Source organism: Gossypium raimondii, chromosome 2 (genome assembly GCF_025698545.1).
Source record: "Gossypium raimondii isolate GPD5lz chromosome 2, ASM2569854v1, whole genome shotgun sequence".
NCBI lineage: Eukaryota > Viridiplantae > Streptophyta > Magnoliopsida > Malvales > Malvaceae > Gossypium > Gossypium raimondii.
Genome location: NC_068566.1, coordinates 12,116,700 through 12,130,226, shown reverse-complemented (window position 1 = coordinate 12,130,226; position 13,527 = coordinate 12,116,700). Strand labels below are relative to the sequence as shown.

Sequence of the window (13,527 nt, the reverse complement as noted above, 5' to 3'; positions counted from 1 at the left end):
TAAGCTTTCGTATGCTCGATATAAACCCAAAATAGATTTAATAGCATGATATACTTGCTTGTGTGTGATGAATTGATATTCATTTGAGATTTTGTTAAATAAATTACATGTAATTGTTTGATATTTGTTCATAGCATTCTATTACTCAGGCTCGGCGACCGTACCGGGTAGGGAGTGTTACATTAAAAAATTGTATATTGGAAGTGAGGCTCTCTATAAATCTCCAAAGTTTTCCTCTAATATATAGAGCCTCATTCAACACTTCTTTTGAGGCTCTTAATGGCGGATCCTTCACCGCGATCTATGGATAAGTCCTCTTTCCTTGCCTAATTACAATGCATTACTTGTGCGTCGTTTCTCATGTCTAGTTCTTGCTGGGTTGCCACCCTTATGCCCTACTGGCTTCCATGATTACTATTTAGTGGACTATTTTCCTTTCTACATCATTTGCCTTGTTATGCAGGTTCCTCAGAACCTATTCACCAATGCTTGCATTATTCTTCCAACTTTTTTTTCATATGCATGAATTTCCTTAATTGTTGTCTTTATGATCTACACTAAGGGCACGTTTGGTTTACTGTAATAGAATAGAGGTGTAATGGAATAGAGGCGTAATAGTAATTCAATTGTTTGGTTGAATGGAATGGAATAGAACTGTAATAGTATTCTTGTGTTTGGTTGAATGGAATGATGTTGTAATAACATAAGGAAAAAAACTAAATGACTAGAATACCCTTAGCAGAATTTTTTTAGGTAGATGATTATTGTTATTGTTATTAAATTTTAATAAGATTATTAATATAAATAATAAATAATTTAATCATATTTTAACATAATTATTATTAAATATAATTTAATAAAATATATAATTTAATACAATTCTTAATATTAAATATTCTTATATGAATTTACTAAAATCATAATATATAATACTATAAAATATAATTTTAAATAATTATTTTACTAAAGTCTATTATTCGATATTATGCATACTTATGCATACTTATCAATAGATTTTATGCATACTTATCATAATATTCTTATATGAATTTATTAAATTCATAATATTCTTATGCATACTTTATGCATACTTTACATTTAGATCTTTTATATAAAATTTTAATTTAATCTTTTAAAAATTATAATTATAATCTATTAAAATGATAAAATTACCTTTTATTATCATAAAACATATATAATTTAATTCATACTCTCAAAAAATCTTCTAACTTCGTCTCTATACATAAGCATAAGTATATGATAGTCTAATCGTTTTGAAGTTTTTTCATGTATATGGTATGTATGATTCGAAATGTTCATTTTTAAATAAAATTTTCTTATATTTAGAGTGAGTTTGTATACATTTATATTAGAAATAAACCATATCCAAGATTTATACCCGAATGTTAACCAACTTTTCTCCAATAATTATGAACTTAGCCCACAAAATATTGGAAATTTTTTATTAAACCCGTAAATTGTTTTGAAAATTTTTATTAAGCTCTCGAAATCTTTGAAAAATCGTATGAAGCATTTCAAAATTTTTTAGAACTCTCATTAAGCCTCCAAAATTTGTTAAAGTTCTAATTAGGCCTACCAAATTTTTTGAAAATTCTCATTAAATCCCTCAAATTTCCTAAAATTTTAGGTATTCCCTCCAAAATTTAATGCCAATATTCACCACTGGAGAAAAATAAGACAATTTTCAAGGCAGAGGAAACTGCGACCTTAATTACAGAACAACAATGGCGTATCAGTTCAAGAATAAATCAATTGAAAATCAAATTATAAAGATGAGTTAAACAAAGGGATGATAATGAATGAATCATATAAAAGTTGGTTAGTTAAGTAGTTAATACCTACGTACGCCACTGCGGTCATACATCCTTGCTGAAGGGCACTCGTAATGAAGGTGACCCCTTCCACCACAGTTACTGCATATGACGATGGAAACGCAGTCCTGGCTAATATGGCCTGGCTGGCCACAGTTGCGGCAAACAATGTCCCGGAAGTGGCCTCCTATGACTGATGATAGTTTCGACTTGGCACATTGTCTGGCTACATGACCTGATATATTGCAGATATTGCAAACTGGCTTGTTATGGCAGTCATGACCAAGGTGACCAATTTTATGACAGTTATTGCAAGCCTTCTCATTCGTACAGTCGGCGGCAAAGTGACCTGCCTTGTTGCAGTTGTTGCAGAGTCTTGCATCATGAGCCGGAAGTCTGGGATTTAGGCAATCTTGAGCTAAGTGACCCATCTTACCACACATATTGCAAACAGGCTCATAGGGGAATTGTCCAGCAAGATGCCCTGGCTCCTTACAGTTCCAACACATAGTGGTTGAGTTGCACTCGACAGCAATGTGACTACAAAGAAATGAAGAGAAGAAAACAGATCATTAACGAATTTCATGGTCTGAGAACGAACAAATATGAAATGGAAGGTTATACCTTTTTTTCTTTTGGCTTAAGTGAAAGGTTCTACAAAATTTAAACGAGGAAATGACAGAAACAAAGAAAAGCATATTTCTCAAAAAGGAGAAAAGGTCAACAATGTGAAAAGCAGCTAGTATATATAAGCCCAAGCCTCAAATCTACCATAGCACTAAACAGAAGCCTCAAAAGTTGGAACCACAAATTCTACCGTAGCAAAAATAAAGGATGCCGGGATTGAAGATAGTTTATGACCTCAGCAAAAATAGGGAACACTAGACTTAAAAAATTCAAGCAAACCACCTCAACTCCTACACGATTATAACCGAAGTAAGGCGTGGCAAGTGAAACTGACAAGTGAACATGGCCTAGAAATCAAGAGCTCGTGAATAACTAAATGAAGCAAGCAAATTCCCAGTTCAAGTGTTCAACTAGGAACTACATCATAAAACATTATTCTCGTATATCGGTCCGAGATGTGTTTGCTTTCTAACGACCAAGTATTCTAGCAGCATAGAAGTATTGAACTTGGGGACCGTGCCGTTGTTACCTTCAGCAGCAAAATGGAGAGATCCTTAACAATATACGGTATGACAACCTAAAAACTTTGAACTAGTTCCCTAACAGTCAACCAGAAACAGTTGCAGAGAGCATATTGAAACGGTAGTTCGAGTAGTGCAATACCCTTGATCCTTGCATTCCATGTCTCTATTCCTTAACCTTCTAGCTGGCTATGGCCATGTTGCTCCCACTCTTGATTTTTCTTGAAATACTCATGTCTAACACTAGTAGCCGACACATATCCAAGCGAAGGTACAAGAATATGACCCTCCAAGAACCCTTCAATACATAGAAAAACTTTAAAAAATTGAACATAACAGTGTTATAAACATACATCAGACCCTCACCCTAGTCCAAGGAACATAATCATGATATACTTCTTTTCCTATGACAAGATATACAAAAGGCATCGACAGGTTTATTTAGCATTATTTTCAATAGCTTTTGTTAGTATTTAACTAAAGAATTCACCCTTCTACATAATTGACTGATAGAAACAAAAACTCTAAAGCATGCTAGCACTACTTATTGTGAATTATTTGTTTACAAAATTCATAAAAAGCACAACACACACAGGTTACTATCTCACACAAAAAACACCAACTTGAACCCCAACTAACATAAATACGTCCAAGTTATCCCAAAGACAATCAAATCGAACAACTCTTTTGGGGTTATACCTCTGCCGATGAGCCTTTGAAAGCTCAGCGAATTCCCTTCTTTCTCTAGCTGCATGCCTCTTGATTTCTTCGACGCTTTTTCCAGCTAAAAACTAAACCTCAAATTTAAAAATCACACAAATTGAAACAGAATATCAATTTCAAAAATAAAAAATTAAAAGGTTTCCCAAACAACCGGGGAAAATAGAATGAAGAAAAAAACCATGCTTTTTTAACTGTACAGAGTGTAAAGCGGGTATAAAGAATAGAAATTTCTTGTTGTATACTAAAAATCTAAACCACCCATCAAAGAAGATGACAATATCTAACGATTCGATGGGAATTTGAGACATGGGATGAAAGACAAGGGACGCAAAATGATGGAGCAAAGAAATGGGTAGGAAGGTTACCTTGCGGTGAGGCCATCTGTCGAGACCATTTTCACGGCAGATTTTCTTGAGATCAGAGGTGCAAATGCCTGAGGGATGAAGATTGAATATAGAAATCATAAATTAAAAAACACCAAAGTAACTGAATTGTCCAATAAAATGCTTAGAAATAAAATACCAAGAGTGGAAGCGGCGTCGTCAAGGGGAAGAGAGAAGAAGTCGGCAATGTCATCAAAAGAGAGAGATTGAGCAGATGCTGCGGAGTTGGAGTTATGGTGATGTTTTAAGCTCATTTTTCCTTTCTATTTCCACTGCTCTCGCCCTCCCTTTGGCTTTCAATGTTGTCATCTTCTTTGACAAAATGGCGAAAAGAAAAAAGCGTGAGAAGAAAAGAAACGTACGAGAATAAAAGAAGCAGAAATCGATGGAAGGGAAAAAATTACCTTACGAAATGTCGGAGAGGATGAGGGTAGAAAATAGAAAAGTTGGTAACGAATTGGGGGAATCCCTAATCCGCGCTTAAACATCAGAATGGCTATTACAGCCAACATCGGTAATAGATGCAAAACGGAATCGGGGTGTAATAGCATTACACCCAACCAAACATCCGTTTGGTTGTGGGCCCGGAGAATTGGGGGAATGCATACCGATTTCCCCCAACCAAACATACCGTAAGTTGAATGTCCTAGCAGACTATTGATTTCCATGGCCAAGCTATGATTTTACCCCCCTTTCGCCCCGTGTTTACTGTCCTGACAGACTACGTCATGTTTATTGTCCCGGTGGACTACACAAGGATGCCATAGCGTCTTTCAGCTATGGTATTAACCCTAATTATCATTTTGGCATGCTTTCATATGATTCCATAATGTCTTTCATCAATGGTCTTACTCTTGTTTATCATTGAGCCAACACATGATGTCATACGAATTTTTAGCTATGGTCTTACTCATTTTAGGTGTATAGCCTTCGATCGAATCCATGACCTGGCCATGATATTTTTATTTACTTTTCCCATTGCATTCCATCCATTCCTCCATTTCACCATCCCTAACATTTATGCTCGAACACCATAGTATCCCTTCAACATGGCCCGGAGCTTCGCACATCATGGTTTGCACTCAACAATATTGTATGACGGTATCTAACAGAAACACCCTTACTCCCAATCCTAACTCTGTCTAACCTATTCATGATTTTCCCATAGTGCCCTACTGTTATCATCATGCAATGCACACAATTTACTTACATACTAACATAGAGTATGATATCACTTTAAGCTTGTAACATATATTTAACTAATTTGGTATATACCCATACATTAATAAAATTTCATAAAGGCTTATCACTCACAACACTTATCATAGAGTCAGTTACTTGGCCTTCCAAGAATGGAGTACAGATACTCTACAACAGCCCGTTTTCAGTGAAATCAGAACAGTAGTTTTGGAACCATAAATTTGACATTAAAATAATTATTTTATTATTATTTTATTTTCTACAGCATGATAGTCGTACCGTATAAAAATTTTATTAAGAAATTTTACCGCTTACATGCTTAATTTGATAAAAAGGACTAAATCGCGTAAAGTGCAAAAGTTCAGTTGTAATAGCTAAAAGTATTAAATGACTATAGAACTTTAAATTTTGAATCCTTATATGGTAATTAGACCATAAATGGTGTTATTGGATGAATATGGTTTGGCGTTATGGGAATTTTGATTAATTCTTAAGGTTATTTTGGTAATTATTAAATAACGTTATAATTAAATAAAACAAAAGACAAAGCTATCATCTTTTATTCTTGATCTTCAACTGAATCTTAGGGTTTGGGAAGTCATTATTGAGCTTTTAATTTTGGCAACTTCTCCTTGCTTGATTGTAAGTGATTTTTGTCTCGTTTTTAATGATTTCTATGTTTTTGGGATCATTGTAGCTTAATCTAGCTAGCCTGACGACTAATTTGTAAAAATGCTAAAGGATTAGAGTTTTCCATGAATGAATATATGTTTTTTTTATGTTTGATGGAATAAAATGGATAGTTGTTGTTATTTAAACAACTTTTGTTAAGAAATTTTTTATGAAATTGTCAAATAGGGATTAAATTGAAAAATAAAAAATTTTAAATGGAAAAATTGTGACATAAATGAAATATAGGGCTACCTCAAACGTTTAAGAATGGGTCTCACAATCTTCAGGATAAAGGCAACAAACTCAAGGTGAAGGCAATCGATCATGATTTTGTTGCTGAAGCTATAACAACATTCATTGACAGGATCAGTTTAATAGGCTTGATTGCGGAGGAAAATAACTTTCAAGGGGTACCTCCGGGTTCTAATGAAACGACTACCTTAGGTGTTTGAGGTGGGTCTACTAATGTTTGTCATTCTCTTTATGATTTTTCAGATGTTACCACATATATTTGTATGGAACTGTCAAGGGTGTGCATCACCTAAGTTTGTTAGGGTGGTTAGAGATTACTATGTTGAATTTTATATTGATGTAGAGGCATTTCTTGAAACTCGAGTCAATTGTTTGAAGGCTGATAGAATCATTTCTAAAATTGGTTTGGATTGTTCTCACAGAATTGAAGCTAAAGGTTATGCTGGGGGTTTATGCATTTGTTGGATAAATACTTTTCAGATCCAAATTATGCTTAATGATCCACAATTTACTCTATGTCATTTGAGGAAATAGGGGGATCTAGAAGTGTTTTAGTGACCTTTGTTTATGGTTATCCGAACAAACAAAAATGTAAGACTTTATGGGATCGTTTGAATATTATTGCTCAGTCCATTTCTGAGCCGTGGGTTTTGTCGGAGGACTTCAATTTAGTGTTGTCTCCAAATGAAAAAAGGGGAGCTCGTCCTATTTTTTTTCTGGGTACAAATTATTTCATAATTTTGTCCATAGTAATGGGTTATGGATCTTGGGTTTAAAGGTCCACAGTTCACGTGGAAAAGAGGGGCTATCTTTGAAAGATTAGACTGAGAAATTGGTAATAGTAAATGGTGTCGACTTTATTTAGCTTCTTCTGCCTTTCATTTTCCTCATCTCAAATCTGATCGCAGACCTATTTACTTAACTTTTTCTGGCCACGGTCAAGCTGTTTATCCGAGACCTTTTCAGTTTCTTGCATCTTGGATTTCTCATCCAGATTTTAACAATTTCATCTATGATATTTGGAGACATGATATTGATATTACCAGTAATCTCACTTCTCTTACCACAAACCTGAAAAAGTGGAATTTTGAGGTTTTCTGCCACATTATTAGAAAGAAACGGTCGATTACCCACCATATTGGTAAAGTTCAGGCTCTTTAGATCGTTGATGTTCCAGGTACCTTCTGAATCTTGAATCAAAGTTACATTTAGATTATGAAAAGATTCTTGATGAAGAAGAATTACTCTGGAAACAAAAATCTATGATGGATTGGGTCTATTTTGGGGATCATAATATGAAGTTTTTCCATAATAAAGCTCTTATAAGGTGGAATTCTAATAAAATTTCTGTTTTGAAAATTGGGGATAACTATTGTTATGCTAATGAGAGCTTGCATGATGAAGCAGTTCGTTTCTTCTCTTCTCTCTTTTCATTGGATGACTTATCATGTGTTGCTTTCCCTTTATGTGGTCACTTTTCGTATGTTGACTGTAGCACTATGGACTCTTTAACCTTGATTGTTAATGTAGAGGAAGTTAGAAGTGTTTTGTTTAGCATGGGTCCTTTAAAAGCTCCTAGCCTTGATGCTTTTCACGCTCTTTTCTACCAAATTCAGTGAGATACGATCGGATCGGATGTTTATTCTTGGGTTCTGATTTTTTCGGTAAGATTCCCATCTCTTCTGTTAGTAGCACGCTCTTAGTTCTCATAGCGAAGATTAAGAATCCTACTTCTTTCTCTCATTTCTAGCCAATAAGTCTTTGTAAAGTCTTGTATAAGGTTGTTACCAAAATAATTTCCAATCGGTTCGGACATATTTTTCCATCCCTCATTGCTCAAAATCAAGTGAGTTTCGTGGCAAGAAGATAGATTATGAACAATATTATCATTGCCCAAGAAATTGTACATTCCATGCAGACTACGAAAGGGAAGAAATTATGGATTGTTATAAAGGTGGATTTAGAAAAAGTTTATGACAAAATTTGCTGGGAATTTATTGAAGACACTTTGGTTGATGTTGGTTTTCCTTCGACCTTGATTAAAGTCGTCATGGACTGTATTTCTTCAGTTTCAACGCAAATTATGCGGAATGGTAGGCTTTCTTCTGGCTTTGTTCCTAAGAGGGGTATTAGGCAAGGATGCCCTTTATCTCCGTACATCTTCGTACTCTGCATGGAGAGATTAGGCCAATTAATTCATAGAGAAGTCACAAGAAAATCTTAGAAACCTATTGTACTGGGTAAGGATGGTCTGCCCATTTCACACCTTTCTTTGCAGATGACTTATTCATGTTTACGGAAGCTGCGGTTGATGAGGCGCACAAAATCAATGAAGCTCTATGTACTTTTGGTAAGGCTTCGGGACATAAAGTTAATGAATAGAAAACTACTATTTATTTCTCTAAAAATATTGATGCTGCCAACCTTGCAAGTATATGCAATATCCTTGGATTTCGCCTTTCGGATGACTTGGGTACTTACTTGGGTTTGCCTCTGTTTCACTAAAGAGTTACCAAGAATACTTTCAATGTTGTTGTTGATAAAGTTAGACGTGAACTTGATAATTAGAATGCAAAATTGTTTTCTTTGGTAGGAATGATTACTCTATCTCGATTAGTTTTGTTACCGATTCCCAACTACTTCAGGTTTTGACACATCGATTTTGACTTTTAGCCTCATGAACTCTATCCACCCTCCATATCTATCCTTCCAATCGATTTCCACAATCTCACCTAAAGCATTCCCAGCATCCAGTGCCATTTGACGGTCCAGGAGTTCAAGAGGGATGTTGTAGACTCTTAACCAAAAAGGCGACATCCAGAATTCATAAGTGTCTATGTTCTTTCCCTTCTCAAATGGCAGTATTGAGAATAAAAGCCAGGGCATGAGGTTGAGGATACGACTGCGATCTTCCAGGCAACCAAACTTAACAATTATGACCCATTCTTTTAAAGCTACAAAGTCCACCTCCTCTTTTGTATACCAAAGCGACTTAAAAACCCTATACATCGCCTCCCTATTCGGAGGCTCTTTCGCCATAATCTTGCCAACAGCCCATGACTCAAAGCCTTGGACACTGTTATCATCATTTGTGCTAATAACTTGGAAGGACTCTTCTTCCGAGAATTTTAGCCTCTCTAGGAGCTCATTTATTTCGTCCGTCATTGTTTTCGAATCGTTTTCTAGCCTTTCCTCCATAGGCCAACTGAAAGATACACTATCATGACAAACAAACAACAGAGAGGTGAAAGCACCAAAAACTATACCCACAAACCCGAAAATAAAAGAAAAACGCAAGACGAGAACTTAACCACTTAATTAAAAGAAGAAGACAGAAACAGGCCAACTCGCGGTAAACTCAAAAGCAAGACAAAAACAAAAATTCAAGAAAAACAAAGAACAACAAAAATACCAACCTAAGAACAGATTAAAGAAAAAATAAAATAACTAGGAAACTAAAGAAAATAAACTCCCAACAAGAATTACAAAGAAAATTACGCCAAAAAACGAAACGGATGGGACAACCTAGAATCCAGACTCCCACAAGGTTAAGAAACGTGCACCAAAACCATGCATGCAAGAAGACCTGCAAAAGAAAACGAAAGATATAGAAAAACCCTATTTCATGCAAAAAACAATGACAGTGGGACGTAAAGAAGTCAACAAAATCAAAAATTTCAGGCCACCGTGGGACCCACAAAATTCAGAAAGATATCCCTGATAATCCATGCATAGAATACTTAGCCAATAAAACTAATTTCATGCAAATCAAACTCAGAAACGAACGCAAAGATGAAGATTGGACAAAAATCACCGTAAGAACTGAGGAATAGCCCTGCACGGAGAAAGTCTTGTCCTGTGAATTTCAGCGACAGCGCCTATCACGTCAATTCAAAAACACCGTACAACCACTGAAAGAACCAACAGACTTTGAAAAACAAGCCACACAATTAAAGCATCACACTCAGAAACCTCTTTACTGCCATAAAATTCAAAAGAATAAGGCAGACACACAAACAAAAAAAAGAAAAAAATTCACCCGAATCTTGAAGAAAATTTCACAGAAACACGCTTGCTAGGCTCTCGTACATTCATACAAAAAGGGACATTTACAAATTGGTCCTTCTATGTTTTGATTATATTTTCTAAGGACCGCCGCATAATTTTTAATATATGTAGTCCTCCATATGTCTACATATTATATTATACATTTTTAAGTTTATTTCAACCATTTAATTACTTGGGCAAAGTAAGGTGTATAGGCCGGTTTTTTTTTTAATTAATTAGGCTTTTAAGCCGATTTTAAAATTAATTAGGGAAATAGGCCGATTTAAATGGAAAGCGCATTCAGCTTGGTGAGCTTTCTGTACTGGTGTCAGGAAAGCGCGCCTAATTGGACGCGCTTACTAGAAAGCTAACAGTAAAAAAGCAATGGCTTTTTGAATGTTGTCGTGCCAACGGTAAAAAAAATTAAATATAACAACAGTTAATTTTTTTACCCTTTAAATATCCCCCCAAAATTCATTTTTTCATTCAAATCCTTCTTTCAACTCTATGAACTCTCTCGTTTTCAATTTTTCAATATTTTAATTTAAATATATATTTTTTAATTATCTCATTTTCTTCGTTCAAATTGATTTCTCACGAATGACCGCCTCTTTAATCCACTTCGACTACAAGCATATTTCCGCCGCCCAAGTAGCAATGGTAAGCTAGATATTTAAATTTCATTAGTTTGAATGATGTTAATTTTTTTAATTTGAAATTGTTTTTATTGTATGAATAGGCAAATGATCGTGTTTTGGAAGGCTTCATTCATAATATGGGAAAGCCTGCGATCCCTGAAATTTGTGGCCACTTGCAAGCGGTTGGATTCTTACATGCGTCTTTCATGTTCGGGGGTTGCAAACTCGATTTGGCACTAATCAGCGCATTGGTGGAAAGATAGAGGCCCGAAAAACACAATTCCCACCTTCCATGTGGCGAGTGTATAATCACACTCAAAGACGTAGCGCTACAACTCGGTCTGCCAGTGGATGAGCTAGTCATCACGGAATCAGTGATCGTTCCGGGCAAAGTGGGTCTACGCAAATCACTATTGAGGAAGGTCTCGGACAAGTTCAAAGGTGGTCGGATATCAATGAACTGGTTGAAGGATAATTTCAATGAGCTCCCTGAAAACCTTGAAGATCGAACGGATGAGGTCATAGCACAATACGCCTGAGCATACATCATGAGGTTAATTGAGGCATTTTAATGCCCGACATATCTCGAAATTTGGTGCACGTAAGGTGTTTACTACATCTAGTGGACTTAAATGAGTGTGGGGAACTAAGTTGAGGATCTGTCCTATTGTCTACGTTATACTGGGAGATGTTTCGGGCCACAGTACTGAGTGCGGCATTGATTGATGGTTGTCTACTCTTGCTGCAGTCGTGGGCCTGTAGTGACTATTGTTTCTATGTCCCAAGGTGACCGACCCATATATTTTCTCATTGGTGACAAGGTAAACATCATTTATTAACAAATACGTAGTCTGTATAGTAATTTTTTTATTATACGTTTCGACTAACATATTTCTTGTACAGGTGGAACCATGGGTCGAGCTACGTAGGACTACCAGAGGAGTTAGAAGATATTTTGTTGTTGTTTGATCAACGCTCGAAACCTAATATTAGTTACTTATTCTTTCGAACCTATATTAATTACGTAATAATTCATAAAAAATTCACACATAACGATATTTACAGTTTTGTTTTTTCAGTTTGAATAAATGTCGTACGCCGACACTGATGTCATATCTTGTATCCCGTCGAAAGTGTTGAAAAACGGTAGGTGTGGGATGCCAAGCTACCGCTGGTAGTGTACACAATGGTGGAAATGCACGAATCAGACTGGGTGTTACGACAGTTCAAGTGAAGACAATGAATTTTGCTGCCCCCACGAGACCTGAAAGAGCTGCATAAGGTGGACATGCGGGGGAAGGACAACAATGACTGGGCTGTGAGGCACAGGGAGCACATCAAGGCGTGGGATCGTAGGATGCAATCCTTACCTGTTCACGAGTCATTTTTCTCAGCGGACACGACGACAGCTGATGATTACTTAGCATGGTTCAGAGCTGTTGGCAAGCCATATTTGTTAAAATCGAAGATAAAGAGTCAGAAAATTTGACCAAAAAGTCAACGCCGACCACCATAGCAGCGTAAGAGGGGACATGGTCGCACGACGGGTTCATCATCTGCTCCGACAGAAGATGCGCCACATGTGGCTACATTATATCCAAGTCAATTCGGTCTAATTCTTCTCGTTCATTTAACTAACCCTATGTTTTTTTCTCACAAGCATCATTGCACTAAGGAACACCACACATAGTCGGTTCTTCTGTTCCCACACGTATATATTTCATGCCACTGATGTCCCCCACGTATTACACCCCCGTGCAGATGTTGATGTCGAACCCTGTGTCAGGATAGATGCCAATGTATGCTCCGCCACTGATGACAATATTGATACAAATGTTCGTGCAGTAGTCGATGATGATGTCAATGTTTGGTACCTTTTCGACGTACCTGGGATTTGGGGTACCTTATGGTACATGCTTATAGTTACCCAAACACCGCGTGCATCACTATTTATTAGGGGTGGCTCATTGTCAGAACCATCGGACGAGGAGTGGTGGATATATGATGGCAGACAAGGATGATGCAGTAATCAACCACAGAAGAAGATGACGACGGTGCCGACCTCGAAGATAAGATTGCCCAAGGGGTTATGGTAGGTACATATTCAGATGATGACGACGACGAGGAGGAAGTCTACAAGCCTGCATCTCCAGATGCACCTCTGGTTGAACATCTAGTTGTATGGCCGGTTGTACGCATAAATCCTCTACGCGACTGTCGTCCACCACATTATGGCACACATTCTCCCCGACGACATGATTGAGTTTATTTTTTCTTACAATTATTGTGATGTAACTACATATATGTCATAAATAAAAAAACTAAGGTTATTCATTCAAACAAAAACATTTGCAATTTTAAGATTCTCGTAGCTCGGTTTACCTATTTCTACTGTTATTTCGCGCTAGGGTTGAAATTTGAAAAATTACCCATATGTGAAATGTATGTATTTTTATGTTTTATAGTCGAATATGAAGCTAGAATTTATGTTAAACAATCTTTGCTAGTCGATTTTAAGTGAAACCGAGTAAAATAACATAATCGGTAAAAAAATACTTAATGTACATAAGTAAGTGTCAGAGTGATAATTGGATGTTGCTATAGAAGAGAAAAGTGTTCAGCATGTTATAAA

At 36.3% G+C, this 13,527-nt stretch overlaps 1 protein-coding gene and 1 long non-coding RNA gene across 3 annotated transcripts; one reads left to right on the top strand and one right to left on the bottom strand.

The window, feature by feature from the left end:
- Positions 1-1,684: 1,684 nt before the first annotated feature.
- Positions 1,685-4,609, bottom strand: LOC105788046 (zinc finger protein GIS2). 2 transcript variants are annotated; one of them, XM_012614723.2, is made up of 5 exons: positions 4,491-4,609; positions 4,226-4,395; positions 4,069-4,136; positions 3,680-3,771; positions 1,685-2,372 (listed from the first exon to the last, which is right to left on the bottom strand). In XM_012614723.2, the coding sequence occupies exons 2-5, from the start codon at positions 4,338-4,340 to the stop codon at positions 1,853-1,855; spliced, it is 795 nt and encodes a 264-aa protein (XP_012470177.1). In that variant the 5' UTR covers positions 4,341-4,395; positions 4,491-4,609; the 3' UTR covers positions 1,685-1,852. The 2 variants fall into 2 exon arrangements, with proteins under 2 accessions (XP_012470177.1, XP_052481852.1); XM_052625892.1 differs by lacking the exon at positions 4,491-4,609 and having other exon boundaries at positions 4,226-4,481.
- A 1,252-nt stretch (positions 4,610-5,861) lies between these two features.
- Positions 5,862-6,871, top strand: LOC105788045 (uncharacterized). The gene is made up of 2 exons (XR_001131797.2): positions 5,862-5,928; positions 6,246-6,871. It is a non-coding gene; the product is annotated as an uncharacterized LOC105788045 (long non-coding RNA).
- Positions 6,872-13,527: the final 6,656 nt, after the last annotated feature.

What these genes read in the sequence shown, in the direction of transcription:
- LOC105788046 (XM_012614723.2), bottom strand. Translation starts at nt 4,340, where the DNA reads ATGAGCTTAAAACATCACCATAACTCCAACTCCGCAGCATCTGCTCAA. An exon ending in ACAGATGGCCTCACCGCAAG is followed by an intron (nt 3,772 to 4,068) that starts GTAACCTTCCTA and finishes TTTGAGGTTTAG; the next exon opens with TTTTTAGCTGGAAAAAGCGT. An exon ending in TCAAAGGCTCATCGGCAGAG is followed by an intron (nt 2,373 to 3,679) that starts GTATAACCCCAA and finishes ATTTCTTTGTAG; the next exon opens with TCACATTGCTGTCGAGTGCA.